Here is a 17,663-nt window from a genome sequence, read left to right as displayed (position 1 = left end):
CAAGGAGGTGGGCAAGAAAAAGAAAATGAAAAAATTATGTTTTACTCTTAAAAGCATTCTTAACCTAGGCTTATCTATCTTAAGATAGACATATATCTCTTTTAGTTTAGATTGAGTTCCTTTATAATTCTTTCTTTTTTCTTTTATTCATTTTAAAATGCTATTCTAAGAAGAGTTGCATAGGCATTGCTAGACTGACAAAGGAATCACAAAAGGTTAAAAATGCCACTTGTACTAAAATGAAAAGATCTTCTTCATTTAAAACAAACACACAATACACACACACACACACACACACACTCACAAATATATATATATATATATAATTTATTTTTAACACCCACTTTAAAAAATTTTGAGTTCTAAATCCCATCCCCTCAAGGCCTTCCTTCAGCTATTGAGAAGACAAGCAATACAATCTCAATTATACATGTGAAATCAAGCAAAACATATTTCCATATTAACAATAATGTTCCAAAAAAAGGTGAGAAGTGAGAAAATTAAGCCAGTTTGTACGCAGAGTTCATCGGTTCTTTCTGGAAGTGGATAGCATTTTTTTATCCTGGGTCTTTCTGAATTGTCTTGAATCAGAATAGCCAAGTCTTTTATAGTTGATCATATTTACTGTTATTATGTGTCTTGTTCTCCTTGTTCAGCTCACTTCCCTTTGCATCAGTTCATATAAGACTTCTCAGGTTTTTCTGAAACCATGTCCCTGATCGTTTTTTACAGAACAATAATATTCCACCACAATCATGTAACACAACTTGGTCTGCCAATTCTTTGCCACCACAAAACAAGCTGCTATCAATATTCTTTGTATAAATAAGTCTTCCCCTACCTTTTAATTTTTTTTCCTTTGGAATACAGACCTAGTAGTGATATTAATGGGTCAAAGGGTGTACCAAGTTTTATAACCCTTTGGGCACAGTTCAAATTGTTTTCCAAAATGCTTGGAACCAGTTCACAATTCTACACAAGATAGATTAGGATTCCTAGGAAAAGGCCCCCAGTGTGCTTTACTAACAGTGCACTGGAAACTCAGAGTAAGATTTTAAAATCTCTTATTGGCTCTATCTATGAGAGTTCTTTCTGCATCCTAGGAGAAAGTGACTCTTTTTTTAATCCTGGCTCTGTTTCTTACTAGCTTTGTGGGCAACTTATTTACCCTGGGCCTTTCTTTTTTCCTTTATATCATGAATGAATGGTCTCTTCCAGCTTTAAAACCTGTAATAATTTAATCTTTTCTGATTCTAAGGTAATGTTAATTTTAGATTTAATCTGGACATATGATTTCAATTATGTGGGAGAACTCCCAGAGCATAAACTTTGTTTTTCAAAGCAAAATAGCAGTTTATCTGTAATTTGGAGTTTTAAAGGGCTGCCTAATAGCACTCAGAAGTAGTGATTGGCTCAAACTTATAGTCTGTATATGTCAGAGTCAAAGATTGAACCCGGCTTTTGCTTAAAGATTTCCAGTTAGGGAAGAGATCATTACCTCCTGAAAAGCTAAAAGAATGGAAGAGGGGAAAGGGAAGAAGAGAATGGGGATAAGGCAGAAAGGAGAGGATGGTAGAGGAAAGGGGAGGGAAAGGGAGAGGGATGAGGGAGGAAGAAGAGAGGAGAAAGGAGGAAGGAAGAAGAGAGGAGAAAGGAGAGAGGGGAACAGAGGAGGACACAGAGAGAAGGCAAGAGGGGAACACAGACACACATAGACACACACACACAGGGACATACACACATATAGACAGAGATACACACATATATAAACACAAAGAGATATAGACACACACACATATAGACACAGACAGATACAGAGAATCACACAGATGCACACACAGATATAGACAAAGACATACACGCAAAGAGAGACACACAGAGAGACAGAGACTGAGACACACACATAGAGACAGAGATGGAGACATACAGAGACAGAGAGAGACAGACACACATAGAGACAGAGAGACATAGACACACACAGAGACAAAGATACATAGAGACAGAGACAGAGAGACACACACAGAGAAATAGACACAGAGAGAAACAGACATAGAGAGAGACACAGACACACACACACAGAGAGAAAGAGAGAGATACAGAGACAGAGAGACACTGAGAGAAATGGGGAAAGGAGGAAGAGTTTTAGTATTTGCTGTCTTTAAAACACTGAGTTAATCATATCAGCTCCCTGATTGGTTTCCTCACCTGCAAAATGAAAGAATTGGACCACATGAGCTCATGATTTCTACCTCTGTTTTCTTTCAGTTGAAGCATAATAGATTCTGCTCCCCCTTACCGTTAATATGTGTTTCTCTGTGCTTCAGATGTGTTTCTTGTAAACAGCATATGATAGGATTTCTAGTTTTTAATCCATTCTTTGGTTCTGTGGAGTTCTGTTGAGTTCATTCCATTCACATTTATAGTTATGATAACAGTATTTCACTCTGTTCTATTTTTTTTCCCCTTTGTTACTGACTCTCTCCCCTCCTCCCTCCTTTCCTCTCTTTATCCCCCTCTTCTCTCCTCTACTCTCCCTCCCCGTCTCCTTTTCTCCCTCCCCCTTCCTTTTTCTTCTCTCTCCTCCTCTTTCCTCCCTTTCCCTCTTTCCCCATCTCCCCCCCACCTCTCATCTTTCACCCTGTCCTTCTTCACAAGTGTTTTACTTTTGACAACTACTTCCCCAATCTGATCTCCTTTCTATTATTCCTCCACTCTTCTCTTATACCTGGTCCTTTTAATTTCCCTCTATGGAATCATAGGTATGGATGTGTATGTTATTACCTCATTGAGCCAATTCTGATTAGAATAAGATTCAAGCTTAGCCTATCACCCTCCCCCCTCCCACCCCAGATCTTCCCCTCTACTGTAAAGGTCTTTCATGCTTCTTTTATGTGAGACGATTCTTCCCCACCCTATCTCTCCCTTCTCTCCTTTCCCAGAGCAACTTTCTTGCTCACCCCTAATTGTTTTAGTATCATCCCATCGTAGTCAACTCAAACCCTCACCCTCTGTCTATGTATACTCCTTCTAATTATCCTCATGATGATAGTTACAAGTATCTATCCATGTAGGAATAGAAACAATTTAACCTTATTGAATCTCATGTTTTCTCTTTCCTATTTACCCTTTTGTGTTTCCCTTGAGTCTTGTATTTGAAGATCAGATTTTTATTAAGCTCTAGTCTTTTAGTTAGAAATCTTAAAAGTTCTCTATTTCGTTATAATGGCCATTTTTCTCCTTCTTAGTTTAGTTCTTTGAAATTATACCATCACAGTCAACTCAAACTCTTACTTTCTATGTCTCCTAATTGCCCTAATAATGATAAAGTTCTTAGGAGTTATAAGTATCCACTTCCTACATAAGATTGGGGAAAAAATAACCATATTAAATCTTTTGTGATTTTCCCTCTGGTCTAGTATTTGAAATTCAGATTTTTTTATACAGCTTTCATCTTTTCATCAGTAATGTTTAAAAGTTCTATTTCCTTAAATGCCCAACTCCCCCACCACCTCCTGCCTCAGCATTATGCTCAGTTTTTTTCAGCAAGACTCCATTGCCTGCAAGAATATCATACTCCAAGTCCTGTAGACTTAATGTAGAAGCTCATAAACCTTGGGTCCTAATGGTGACTTCATAATTTTTAAAAATTATTTCTGGCTGCTTTCAGTATTTTCTCCTTGATCTATGAGGTCTGGAATTTGCCTATAATATTCCTGAAATTTTTCTTTTTGGAAACTTTTTCAGGAGATGGTCAATGGATTCTTTCAATTTCTATTTTTCCCTCTGGTTCTAGAATATTAGGACAATTTACCTTAATAATTCCTTGAAATGGATCTCTTTGCTTAATTCATGGCTTTCAGGTAGTTTAACAATTCTTAAATTAACTCTCCTTGGGGCAGTTAGGTTATGAGGTAGATAGAGCACCAGCCCTGAAGTCAGAACACCTGAGTTGAAATCTGGCCCCTGACCACTTAACACTTCCAGTTGTGTGACCCTAGGCAAGTCAGTTAACCTCAATTGCTTCAGCAAAAATAAATGAACTCTTCTCGATCTATTTTCCATGTTCTTTTTCCAGTGAGAACTTTATATCCGGACACCCCATCACCACCACCACCAGCTTCTATTTCTTGGTGTCATAAGCTTTCCAATTGTTTAATTCTAATTTTTAAGGAATTATTTTCTTTGGTGAACTTTTGTATCTCCCCCCCCCCACTCCCTCATTTGACCAATTCTACTTTTAAGGAGTTGTTTTCTTCAGTGATTTTTTTATATCTCATTTTAAATTTTTCTTCAGTAGATTTTTATACCTTTTTGTATCATTTGGCCAATTCAGTTTTGTTTTTGTTTTTGTTTTTTTTTAAGATGTTATTTTCTTCAGTATTTTTTGTGCATCTTTTACCCAACTATTGACTCTCTTTTCATAATTTTCTTGCATCACTCATTTTCCCCTCAGTTTTTCCTCCACCTCTCTTATTTGATCTTTAAAATTTTTCTTAAACTCTTCAAGGAATTCTTTTTGGATTTATGTTAATTTCATTTTTTTTTAAGGTTTTTGTTTTTCTTCTGAAATTGTCTTGATTTTGCCTGTTGCCACAGTAACTGTTTATGATCAGATTTTTTTGTTTTGTTTGCTTGATTTCCTAGCCTATTCTTGACTTTTAAGTTGATGTTAAAGTTTGCTTCTTTTCCTATGGTGGATAAGACACTGTTTTCAGAGCAAGGGTCTATAAATTATATTCTACAAACATAAACACACCCAGAAGCAGGAAAAATGCTTATGTTTTGCAGTTGATTTTGAAATTTCTTTACTCCTAGAGACAAAAGAATGGCATATAAAAATTAGGTCTTTTTATTCTGAACTGCTCAACAGAAAGTCAAAAAAGCCTTCATAGAAAAAATAATTTAATCTCACTACATTTATTGAGTACCTATTATATTGCTGAGAAATTTGGCATCATAATCTGACTCCAAAAATCATTTTGTTTATATATGTATACACACGCACACAACCACATAATGGTTTGAGCATATTTATAAATAAATTGTGCATTCAAGTTCTCTTCTCGTGTTTTATTTTGGCATAGAGGTGATACAAAAAGGCAAAGAACTTGCCATCTGGCTTTTAGTCCACATGGTGATGCACTATGTATCCAAGTGATGAATTTAGGTCCATAACAACAGTCAAGGACCATCTGCTAATTCAAAAGGAGGTCATTATCTGGATCCTGGAAAAAAGTAAACAAGTAAAATTACAGATACTTGGAATAATGTGCATGTGTATACACATACAGATGTGGTACATAAAATCATAGGTTTAGCTGGTAATCAAGTTTAATTTCCTTATTTTAAAGTTAAGGAAACAGACCCAATGTAAGCAATTTACCAACATCACATAAGTATGAAGCTAATACTAGAAGCGGGTTTCACACCAACGTCCTTTTCCAAATCTAGTGTATTTTTTTCACTATTTCATGAAGGACATAGACTTATAGGATAGCCAACATTCAATTCACTGACTCTTTCTCCATTGGATTCAGAAGAACACTGGATTTGATGTAAGAATCTGCATTCCAATAATGCTACTTAACAGTCTTGTGTGAATTTGAATAGGAAGCTTCATCTTCATTGGGTCCAGAGGTTTTCTTGATCTAGAAAACTAATAGGTTAGACTAGTTTATATCAAACTCCTTTATAGCTCTTCATCATAAGCTCCTACAAAATATGTTTGGGTAAAAAATACTATTTACAGAATGGAAGGCTTTGGGCAAATTCCCATGGCTTTGATAAGATCTTTTTTGGATTCTGTTCATTGCTCTTTTGATGAGTTTAGTAGTTTCTCTATCAGAAAAAAAAATTGTCAGAATAAAATAAAGAAATCTTTGTCAGAGATAGATTATCCGTTTCAATATCTAGATCAGAAACTCACCTCCTATAGACCTAACTTATTAGCTTCATCTAATATCTTCTTTTTTTTTACATATGAAATGACAAAATTCGATTCTCTCTCTCCTTTATTCTTTTCTTTTTTAGCTCTTGAATACTTAATTTGTTTAGTATCATGGGTTATTTTACTTGTTATGCCCTTATTTAAAACATATTCACATAAAATGTATGTTACATTTTCTTATATTTATATACTAGCTATTTCTAATGACTATTAAAGCTTATCAGTCCTTTAAAACTTTGGAGATATCCTATATTATAATCACTTATATTTTTTTCTCTGCACAGTTTTTTGTTGAATAAGATTGTTCATTCAATAGATTACAAGTTTTTATTTGCTTTTGCTTTCTATAGTGTGAGTCTTTAAAAGACTAAGCAGCATTAAGTTTATCAAAGAAAATATTTGTTTTGAAGGAAATAGCAACACATTTGTATAGATTTTAATAGAATGAACTAATCTAGGGGCAGCTATGTGGTGGAGTGGATAGAGCACCAGCCCTGAAGTCAGGAGGACTTGAGTTCAAATGTGATCTCAGATGCTTTACCCTTGCTAGCTGTGTGACCCTGGGCAAGTCACTTAACCCCAGTTAACTTGGAGTGGGTATGAATGAAGTAATTTAATAGGTAGACTGTCTATTTAATGTGAAATCCTTTTCAGTGAAATTATATATTTGTGAGGAAGTTGTTTTTAGGTTTATCTCTGATCTTGAAATTGTTTTTTTGAAACAATTGTTTCATACCTCTAAGGAAGTTAAAAGCTTTGGGTGATTGAAGCCTGTGTTCCAAAACTAAGCTAATTGTCTTTGTTCTCTAATTTCCTACATCTCCCCACACAAAGGAAATATACCAACGATCTGGCAAAGCTTTGATTTTAAAAGGAAATCCTAAGTGACACACTGTATTTGGTGGTTTTCAAAGTCCATTTAATAACAGTAACCTATTTTGAGCCTTTCAGATGAAGAATAAGATTTTATATTATTTCCTGAAAATCTTATATCCAATATCCAAAACATTATTTTAAATATAACATCTAAATCTATATATTATCTGCTTTGGAAAAGAATTATAAAGTAAAAGGTGCCAATAATTTGTAATTTTATATTGGATCCAATTTTTCAATCTGGCCTCTTAGAAAAGTTATTTATATTATAACCATAAGGCCAGTTAGTTTTTATAGCTAAGGCTAGATTAAAAATACAATAATTGTTTCATATTTGTAGTTTTAAATGACCTGGGTCTCACTAAAACTCACTGGAGAAAAACTTTTATATTATTCTTATTATCTTTTTCTTTTATCTTAAGCACTTCAGAAGTTATTCAAAAGGACTTAAAAAAAAACTTTTCAGAAATAAGGAGGGCATGGACTAAATTTAATTCAATCCAGTAAACATTAGGGGAAAAACCTCTCTGTTTGAATCCAGAAAATCTGGGTCTCAATCTTAGCTCTTCCCTGACATTAACTAGCTCTATAACTGTGTGTATTTACCTCTTGTGCCTCATTTTTCTCTTCTGTAAATGCAGAGATTGAATTAGATGATCCATAAGATCCTTTCCCACTCTAAATCTAAGATCTTTTGATTCCAATAAAGTATTTGAGAACTTTTTTGCACTTGGCAAATGGAAATGCTGTAAATTTTTATAAAAATGGATCCAAACCTTAAAATTTAAAAAGCCTGCTTAACGATCATGAATGCAGAGCATGGAAATAGAGTAGAAAATAATGTAATTCAATTCAAAACATTTAGTATATGTCTGATATATATTGCTAAGAACTGAAGATTCATTGATGAAAAAAACTTACAGAATCCCTACTCTAAAATCTGTTCTGGGGATAGAACACATTGAGAGAGAAGTTTAATGCAAGATAGTAAGTGGTGGGTCAAAGAACAGGCTAAGATACGATTTTAGCTTCATTTGGGGAAGGATAGAGCACCTATTATATGTAGAGATGAACTGGTAGGGAGAGTGAGGAATTATTATTGTATAGGAAGAAAAAAATTATGATCAGGAAGTACCACTCAAAACAATAAGGGCACTTTCTGTGAATAGACAGTTATGGGAAATAGATCAAAGAATAGCAAAAGATATCTAGTATTGGATTTTTTTTTTTTGAAATTTAAAACCTAGAAAGACTGATGTGAAATAAGGTCAGAGAGGCTGACCAGAGTTAGATTGTGGAGTACTTTAAATGGCAATCTAAGGAGTTTGTATTTCATCCTATGGCCAAGTAGGTGATAGAAAATTTAGAGGCAGTAGACTGATGTGGTGAGAAGAATTTTTTTTTAAAATTAGAAGTTATACACACACACACACACATACACATATAATCAATTGTATTAAACTTGGATTAGAGAGGAAATAGATTAGAGGTAGAAGAACCAATTAACATGTCATAGTATTTCTTGGACAGGTATTATAAATGGATTATTATCCTTATTTAAAAGGGCCTTATTAAATAGTAAATTAAATGTTATTGTAACATGTAATTATTATAATAGCATCATAATGTAATAATTATTTAATATGGTCTTCTTCTTCTTCTTCTTCTTCTTCTTCTTCTTCTTCTTCTTCTTCTCCTCCTCCTCCTTCTCCTCCTCCTCCTCCTCTTCTTCTTCTTTTTTCCCTGAGGCAATTGGGATTAATTGACTTACCCAGGGTCACCCAGGTAAGAAGTGTTAAATGTCTGAGACCAGATTTGAACCCAGGTCCTCCTGACTTCAGGGCTGCTGCTCTATGCACTGTGCACTTAGCTGCCAGCCCTTACAAGTACACCTTCTTGCAAAATAGCTCTACTTGGATATCTCTCAAGCTTCTCAAAGTCAGCATGCCCAAAATAGATTTCATTATCTTTCTCGATAAATTCTATCACTCCTCCCACCTTCTCTTTCTGTCAAAGTCACTACCATTCTTCTGGCTGCTTCAATTTAAAACCCGGATGTCATATTTGACTTTTTTATTTTCGTGTACCCCATATGTCCAATCAGTTGTTAAATATTGTTTTTTCTACTTATGCTTTACCTCTCATACTGGTAATTCTTGCCACCAAGGAGGCTGAAGCTGGTAAATTGCTTGTGCTTTGGTAATTTGCAGAAACAGTAGGCTAAGATATATGGGTATGTCTGCATTAATTTTGAAATAATATGGTTGTAGTGATGAATCCCTCACTTTGGGGCTAAGTAGGGAAAGGCCACCAAGCTGCTTAAGGAGGAGTGACTTGGTACCAGTAAAAAAAATGAGGGCTGATCAAAGTTCATGTGCTTGTCAGAGTAGGCCTGGATCAGTGAGGGAACCCTTGTACTTTCAGTCAGGGCAAGATAGAGCAATCTAGTTTTTCTTGTTGCTTAAAAAGTTTTGTTACTTTATGACAGCTCTTTACTTTTTTTTTTAATCGATATTATTTGTCATGACCATTCCTAATGGTTTTGACTCCAAGTGACTTTTGGTTCCAAAAGTTCAGATATTCCTTGATTAAAGGTGTTCAAAAGAAATTCTCATTTGGGAGACTAGTTCAGATAGGTCACATCATTTTGGTAGTTATCACTACCTAAATAGTTAGGTTGAGGCTGCTCTCTGACAATTTTCAGAACCTCTTTAAATGTTCAGTCTCCTGATTCAGCTTGGCTAATTAACTAATAAACAATTGTGCAACAAATGTATGTGAGAATTCACCTTTCTCTATACCATAGAATGTGCTAGCCATGAGATTCATTTATAAGAAGTAGAGAACTTGATGAATGTACTTCTTTGTGTTGCAAAGACTAAAAAAAATAAGAGGAAACCTCATTTAAACACCCATGATGCATTTCTTTTGTATTAAAATTTGCATGATTACTACTGTTTGCTACTCTTTTTACTCATTAGTTATTAATTATGACAATTGCTTTTGGGACATAATTTATTCTTTATGAAAATGATGGAAAATGAACCATACTTTCTTTTCCAAGTTACAGAAATAATTGCTGTCATTATCTACATTATTTTCTTTCAATTTGACTAAATGTAATCCAAGGAGGATTCTGTTCTGTATTGTTTCAGAATCAGGAATAATTGTTTAAGAACTCTTAACAGAAGCATTTGGAGTTCTTAGGAGATATGTAATGGCTTTAAGCTTGGATGAGTTAAATGGTACTAACCTTTACCTTCTTCCTTTGCAGGAATGAATGCAGCTGTTCGAGCTGTAGTGCGGATGGGAATCTATGTGGGAGCCAAAATGTATTTTGTGTATGAGGTTAGTCTAACATTTGTTCCTTCTTTATCTACATTCATCTCTTTCTTGATTAATAATGCCAATTATCCAAATAGTGAACTCATCTGTGTATATACATGTATATTCATATTGACATGAATATTTGTATATGTTATGTGAGAGTGGTGTATGAGAGTGTGTGTATGTGTGTGTATCCTTAGAGTTTTCTACATACATATAGCTGTAGCTCTATGAATTCATATTTATGTCTATATATAACATGTTTACATGTTTACATGTATACACATAGTCTCAGATCCATTATGTATCTACACGCATGTTTTATATATGTATATATATATATACACACACACACACATAAATATATACACACACATTATGTGTAAAATGCTAAACTGTTAAGTCAGACTGGATTTATTAGTACATACCTGTAATGTCTATCACTGAGGTGAGCAGATCTCTTAAACTTGGGAGCTCAAATCTGTATTAGGACTAAATCTGATGTCTATCAATAAGGTATCGATATGTTGATTCCTCAAGAATGGAACATGTCAGGCTGCTAACAGGAGAGGTGGATCCAGGTCAGAAATAGAGGGGGGCAAAGCTCCTTTGAAGATCAGAACTGAGAAGATCCAATGTTTTGCCCTTTTCACTTCTATCCTAAGCTAAATACGGACCCAAATAAATGAGTGAATGAAAAAGTTAAGTTTTTAAACAATACTGAACATGTATTTTGTGTGTCAACTTGAGAGAAAAAAAGTCTTTGAGGAAGGAGAGGAATATCTCCACTTGTTAATACTGCCCAATCTTTTTAGAATCCATGGCTTTGATGTCAGAAATGTTTTTGGTTAAGTCAGACATACACAGCTCTTTTTTTTTTTTAATCAACACTGAAAGGAAAACAACATTTTAAAAAGCTAAATCTAATCAAAGCCTTTATAGGTTTCTGTTTTGCCATTTCATGCTCTTTGGATGTTAAAAGGCTAGATTGCCATAGACTGGGAATTTCCATTCCCAGAGTAATTACTGTTATGACCTGGTGCCATCATTTGTGCTTGCCCAGCTACTTCAGTGGCATGAAAAGGAGTAGTTGGCACCTTGCTGAGCTTGAGATTCCTTTGCCTTCTTCTCTGCCAAGTTGTCTTATGAATCGCCTTTTGAATGTTAGTTGCAATATTTGCATGTCAATATCCAAAAATGCTCTTTCCCTTGAGGTTACTTCCTATCCCCCCATTGAGGAATGTAAATAGGCATAAAAGGTTTTGTTTCATTCTTTGACAATTTTTGACTATAAGCTCTAACTCAGCACTTGAAACTTTTCCCAACTTCTTCCTTCACCTCTTAGTAAACTTCTAAGTATGTTTTAAAGAATATTTTTTCTGACTCCTTTATCCATCAGGTGTGTTCTTTTTCTTTTTTTAAAGTATTTTTAAAAGGCATAGATGCATTAGCTTGTACCCCTAATCCCATGTTTCCATATTTTAATTCCCATATTTAATTGCTTATATAAATCTCTTCAAAAAAAGGAATTAAATTCTTTTTATCCCTGGACAACATTAATACTTCACATATGATAGTTTAAATTTTCAAAGTGTGTATGTATTTGTATTTCCCTCATTTGATCCTAATAAGATCTACCTGGTATCAGCTATCTCCTGCCAGGTAAGCAAAATAGATATATAATCCCATATTTTTCTAGGTGGATTCAACCTAACTCACATTACCCTGTCTGTGCGAAACATTTTTGATTACTTCACTGCTTCTTTGAGGAGCAGTACATTCCATTTCTTCTGAATTGATTTAATTATTCGTTTTTTATTTTGAACTAAAACCCTACCCCATTGTAAATTCGATGCCTTCTATGAAAGGGACATTGGTATCTTGGGTTCCGGGATAATTGCCTGGTGAATAGCAAGAGAGAATGTGGAAGCAGAAGGCCTTTGAGAACAATGGCTTTACAGTGAAAAGCATTTCCAGGCTCCTCTTTAAAACAATTACTTATGACCCAAACATTCTTGCGTATTTCAATGAATCTACATGGAGTCTTCAGGTAATTGTTTTTCTTTTTACAAATCTCACAAAAACCAATTATGTTTTCCTAATAACAAGGCACTGGCTATTGTTCTTCCAGACCTGGAACCCTGACCTTTCCTTTTATGAATATATGGGGTAGGGAATTATTAGCCCAGTAGCAATCTATATCTTTCCCTTCCACCCAAGGATATAAATTGCTAAGAGACAAGGTCAGATAGGGGCTATGAATTGGAAAACTGATCAATTTATATTAGGGGAAAAAGGAAAGCAATTATACCATTTTTTTTAGTCTAATAGGAAAGAGCTCAGAAGATGGCATTCATTGTACAATCCATTAGTAGATATCTTTATCTTCATCATGGTCCAATTTCTATTCACGAACATTTTTAGTACCTACTATATTTATATCATGGAGGATTTAAAGATAAATAAAACATAGTCAACTCAAAAAGATTACAAATTTAATAGGAAAGATGAGTGATGCACACATTAAGATTCTGAACATGATGAACTCATCAGATACAAATGCTTTGTGAATTAAGAAGAGGAAAGTATATCTTTCGGCTGAAACCAAGGAAGACTTTATGGAAGACTTTGAAGGATGGCTAGGATTTCAACAAGTTGAAATGGAGATAGGTAAAGTATATGCCATTTGTAGAGAACATAAGGAAGATAGATCAATGCTGTTTTAAAGAATATTGATCATGCTTTTATTTAATTTTAAAATATTATTTTTATTGTTGTCTTTTGTTTTATATCAACTTCATTTCTGAATGTTTCTCCCCTAACTAACTTAATAAATCATCCCTTGTAAAAAAGATTTTTATTAAAAAAAAAAAAAAAAGTTGCTGTCCCCCTATATAAACTCCTTGTGGGTAAGGACTATTTTTGTTTTTATATTTGTTTATTTTTTCTTTCTTCAGTACTTTGAACACAGTAAATGCTTAATAAATATTTTTCAAATTCATTTAATGACTGTGTCTGGCAGCATATGCTTTATCCACAAAATAGTCAAAAGTGAATGTTCCACAATTACCAAAAAAAAAAAAAAAGTTGACCTTAATAAGAAGATCAAAGAAAGCACTTTCTTTGCCAAGATAGGAGGACCATAAGTGTGAAATTTTAAATTAATTTTCAATTTTTAATGCACTGAGTAGTTTTGTTGACTTTTTCTCTTCTTGTTTTTTTTTTTCTTTTTTTATTTGTTTTAGTCTTCTAAAATGCCTGTCTGGGAGAGGATAGACCTCTTCCAGTATTTAGGGAATTTTTTTTAAAGGAGGAAAAAAAACACATAAGGAAAAATGAGTAGAAAGAACCATGAAATCATTCAGTCTCCCCGTCATTTTACAGAATGGAGAAAATGTGACCCAGAAAATTTAAATGTTTTCCCCAAAGTCACATTGGTACTGTGAGGGCGGGATTGAGCATTGAGCCAGTGATTCCAAATCCAGTACTTTTCCATTGAACCACCCTGTCTATATTCTGCATGTTACTTAAATCTTTCTTGGTTACCAACAGATACAAAAAAAAAAAAAAAGAAAAAAAGAAAGAAAGAAAGAAATAGGTCAGTGTTTACTATTATTATCTTGTCTTACTAGAGCATATGTGACTGGCATGCTAATCCAAAAGCATTGATAGTTCTGCAAAGAATTGGCATCTTATTTGATTGAAACAGTGCTGCCTGGTTTAAACTTGTACAAGTATAAATCTGGGACAGATCTACGTGTGATGAATGATTAGTAAAAGGCATGAATGAGAGACAAAAATTTTAAATGTCTTTCTCCCTAGTACTGAACCACTTTTTTAACAGAACAGTTTAGCTGAAGAGTAGTCAGCATTCTATTACAGAATCCTAAAAAAAGTCTTTAGTGTGTTAGTCAATATCCAATTATCAAATACTTTTTAACTACAATAAAAACAGATTTCCTTATGAAATTACCTTTCTATCTATCTAAGTAATGAAAAGGGAAAAGGATATGTTAAGTTGGCTTATTGATATACCAGTTCCTAGGTATAAACTTTTCCCCCAAAATTAAAAAATTTTGGAGCTAGAAGGGATCTTGAACATATATCACTAACCCCCTCTTTTATGATTAGTTAAATTGAGATCCAGCAACATTGTGACTTTTCCAAGGTGATAGACTCAATAATGGCAATCATGACTAGGGCTTGTTTCACTCTCTACATCAGATACCTCTGGTCTTTGTCTAGAGTTCCATCAAAATAATGATCTGACAGACTGATGCATTTGACCTATAAATGATTTTGCCCCCAAATTACAGGTTACAGGTAACAAAGAATAGAAATAGGATTTGAACCAAGGCTTTCTTTAAAAAAAATTCAAATAGATTTTTATTGATATTTGTTGTGTTTATATCACCTATATCATTTCCTTTTATATATATATTCCCTCCCCATTCTACTCACAGAGAGCAATCCTTTACAAAGAAGCTCAATCTCTACTTTGTTTGCAGTTCTTTGCTGCCATATAAAATGTGACATTATAAATATTTAGTGTACATGTAAACTTTTTTTTGTCATTAAGTTTCTTAAAGATGTATGCCCAACAGAGAAACCCCTGCAACTGACTCACCTGGGGCAGTGGAAAGAAGAAGAATGTATTTGGGGCACACTTTTAATCATCATTATTAACATTTTCTCCATAACTTTCTCAGATTTAAATAATTTACAGATTAGTAATGAAGCACTAATTTGTAATATTTGCTACTTTCCAGGGTGTACTCATACTGAAAATTTAACAATTGACTCATAAGAGCTGGTTGAAGCTGATTCTAACACATTGCCTGGATCTCTGGGCCAGAATATATACTTTGCATAATTACAAATTGCTTTCTGAATGGTTGTTCTAATTCACAGCTTCTCCAACATTGATTATTCCCACATTTTATCTTTGCCAAGTGTCTGAATGTAAGATGAAACACTAGAATTTTTTTTTATTTGGTGAATCCTTTCGTCTTTTGCCAGAAATAATTTTGTCAAGATTATTCTAATCTAAACATTCATAGTTAGAGGACTGAAGACAAGGCAGTGTTGTTTTTAATGGTTTTGAAAATTATTCTCTGTCAAGTCAAATTTTAAATTTAAATTATAGTATTCCTGAACTAAAAAATATCACGATATCATAGAATATATTTTCAAGGTTCACATGAAAAGTTCAGTTGGTCTTTTGCTTCATCAAAGAAGACAATAGTCACTTAATTTTTGTCTTGATCTTGGAGAGTCATTTTCTTAAAACCATTCAGTTCTTCTTTGACCACTTCCTCCATGGTTTCTCCTTTTCATCTAGTCCAAGATAAATTTGAGAGATATTGCCATTCACTGAAATAATTAAACTTTTCTTCCTTCTCTTAAAGTATGATCATTATTCTCATCTGTCTGATGTATACCGGCCAAAGATACTGCTTCTAAGTGAACCATTCAGGGACCCTTTGTCTTTGGTCACTTCACTGATTCTATTGAAATGGTCAGCGGTGAACTTTAAGCCTGTCTATTTCAAAGTGGTTAGGTCTTTGATAAGGCAGAAAACTTATTTAGTGCAGGGTATAATTTTAGAACTGAGACTCAGTGACTGAAATAGTTTCTTATTAAGATTAATCTGAAGGTTTCAGATTGCATCAGAAAGAAAAATAACTATTTCTAAAAGAGGTAGAGAAAGAAATTAGTCTTACAGATTTTCCACTTTTTGTTGTGAACATAACTAATACAAGAGTAATTTAAATTCAGCAATTTCGGGATTCCACTTCTTACCTCCCAGTTAATTGTGAAATATATTATTTAATTAAATCAATATAGAGAATATTCTGTATTTCACTTTATTCATCAGATTCAGTAAGGAATTAAAATAGCAAGAACTATTCTTGATGTCAAAGCAGTAGGCCACTATTCCAGCAACATGACAACCTTGCAATATAGGGCTGAGGATATTATTTTCAGTATGTGGTAGGTTATAGTGATAGGTGTACAGAAAGTTATGCTGTTGGTGGAGACAAAATGTCTTGTCCTCATCTCTAAATTTGACATAAGAACAACTGGTTGATTGTAAAGGTCAGAGAATCCGCTGAGTCCATATTCCATACCAGATATCTGGCTCATTTCCAGAAGTGCTTATAAGTATATTAGGCTCCTCTCTCAGGAGCTTGATCTTCTATATATCATGATAGAGTGGCAACATTACTGAATAAGCATATGGTTTTTCAAGATAATAATTTTCCAGGGGCAGAACTTACCTGGATATATGAGCCTTGGTGTCATTGTATGCATGTGTGTGTATATGTATTTACTAAAGAAAAAAGGTGTAGAAATATGTCTTTATAGTCATACTTCATGTATTAGTAGAGAATAATCAACACAGAATCTCTTAAAACCTTCACAACTATATTCTTCCATATATTATTTGGGCTGAATGAATTCTAATGACTCTACCTATACAAGGAGAAAACTTTTAACATGGGTACAATATATAATACAGTGACCTTTTTGCTCTTTTCTCTCCCTTGTTCCCTTCACTAATAATAATAAAAATAACTCTTGCCACATAAAAATAGCAGAATCAATTATGAAATCTATTTTATCATTTTTAATGTATATGTTCTGCTATTTAAAGTAATTTCATGGGATTAGTAGATGTGCAGATACTTAAAGGAGGGAAGAATTCTTTAAACAGTTAATTGCTTTTGAAAAGAAATCATAAATAAATTATTTTATTAATGGTCTACAGTCTTAAGTTGGTGGTTTTTTTTTTTTTTAAACTAATACAGTCTAAAGGGAATTAAAGCTTTCAGTAAGACATAGGTAATGGCTCTATGGAAGAGTCACTGCCAGTAGCATGTACTCTTGAAGTAAAGTTAAAAACCTGTACAAACAGAATCACAGCCTCATCTATTCTGTACACCGTCTTCCAGCATCAAGACCTTCTCCCCCCATTTTAAAGAGAATTGTGCCTGATTATCACTTGTTCTCTCTAGCTTCACCTTTTTCCTACTAATCACATGTGGAAATGAATTTCTAAGGAGGGGACAGGGATGAAGGAAAGAAGAAGGATAATTGCCCTTGGTTTTTGGCTTTGACAAAAAAGCCCATGCCTTTGTTTTAGTTAAGCAAGAGGGAAACCTGAGAAATTGGGCTAGGATATATAGATGGTATCATCTTTGCTTCTTACTAGCCTCACTCTCAAACTTTAGTGCCTCCTCACGGTGGGAAAAAAACAAACAAACAAACAAACAAACAAACAAAAAAAAACAGCTTTAATTGGTATAAAGGAACATCTTTTTCATATGCAAAAAACCTTTCTTTGTGAGACATGGCCATGTTTTATTCAACAATTCAGTTAAGACATTCAGGGCTAATAAATAAGACTATTGTGGATTTCAAAGGTGTAAGTGGGTAGGTAGGGAGCTAGAGAATGGAGCACCATGGATTTCAAAGAATATATATACCCACACATCCATGGGTGTGTGTG

General features: G+C 33.9%; 1 protein-coding gene across 2 annotated transcripts in view; it reads left to right on the top strand.

Moving 5' to 3' along the window:
• The window catches only part of PFKP (phosphofructokinase, platelet), a 77,427-nt gene that overhangs the window by 4,324 nt on the left and 55,440 nt on the right, over positions 1–17,663 (top strand). For both annotated transcript variants that reach the window (XM_051962153.1, XM_051962152.1), the window contains exon 2: positions 10,098–10,171. In XM_051962153.1, the coding sequence (XP_051818113.1) occupies positions 10,098–10,171 (74 nt within the window). The remainder of the gene's footprint in view (positions 1–10,097; positions 10,172–17,663) is intronic.

This window comes from Antechinus flavipes, chromosome 5 (assembly GCF_016432865.1).
Source record: "Antechinus flavipes isolate AdamAnt ecotype Samford, QLD, Australia chromosome 5, AdamAnt_v2, whole genome shotgun sequence".
NCBI lineage: Eukaryota > Metazoa > Chordata > Mammalia > Dasyuromorphia > Dasyuridae > Antechinus > Antechinus flavipes.
This window is presented reverse-complemented; position numbering and strand designations above follow the sequence as displayed.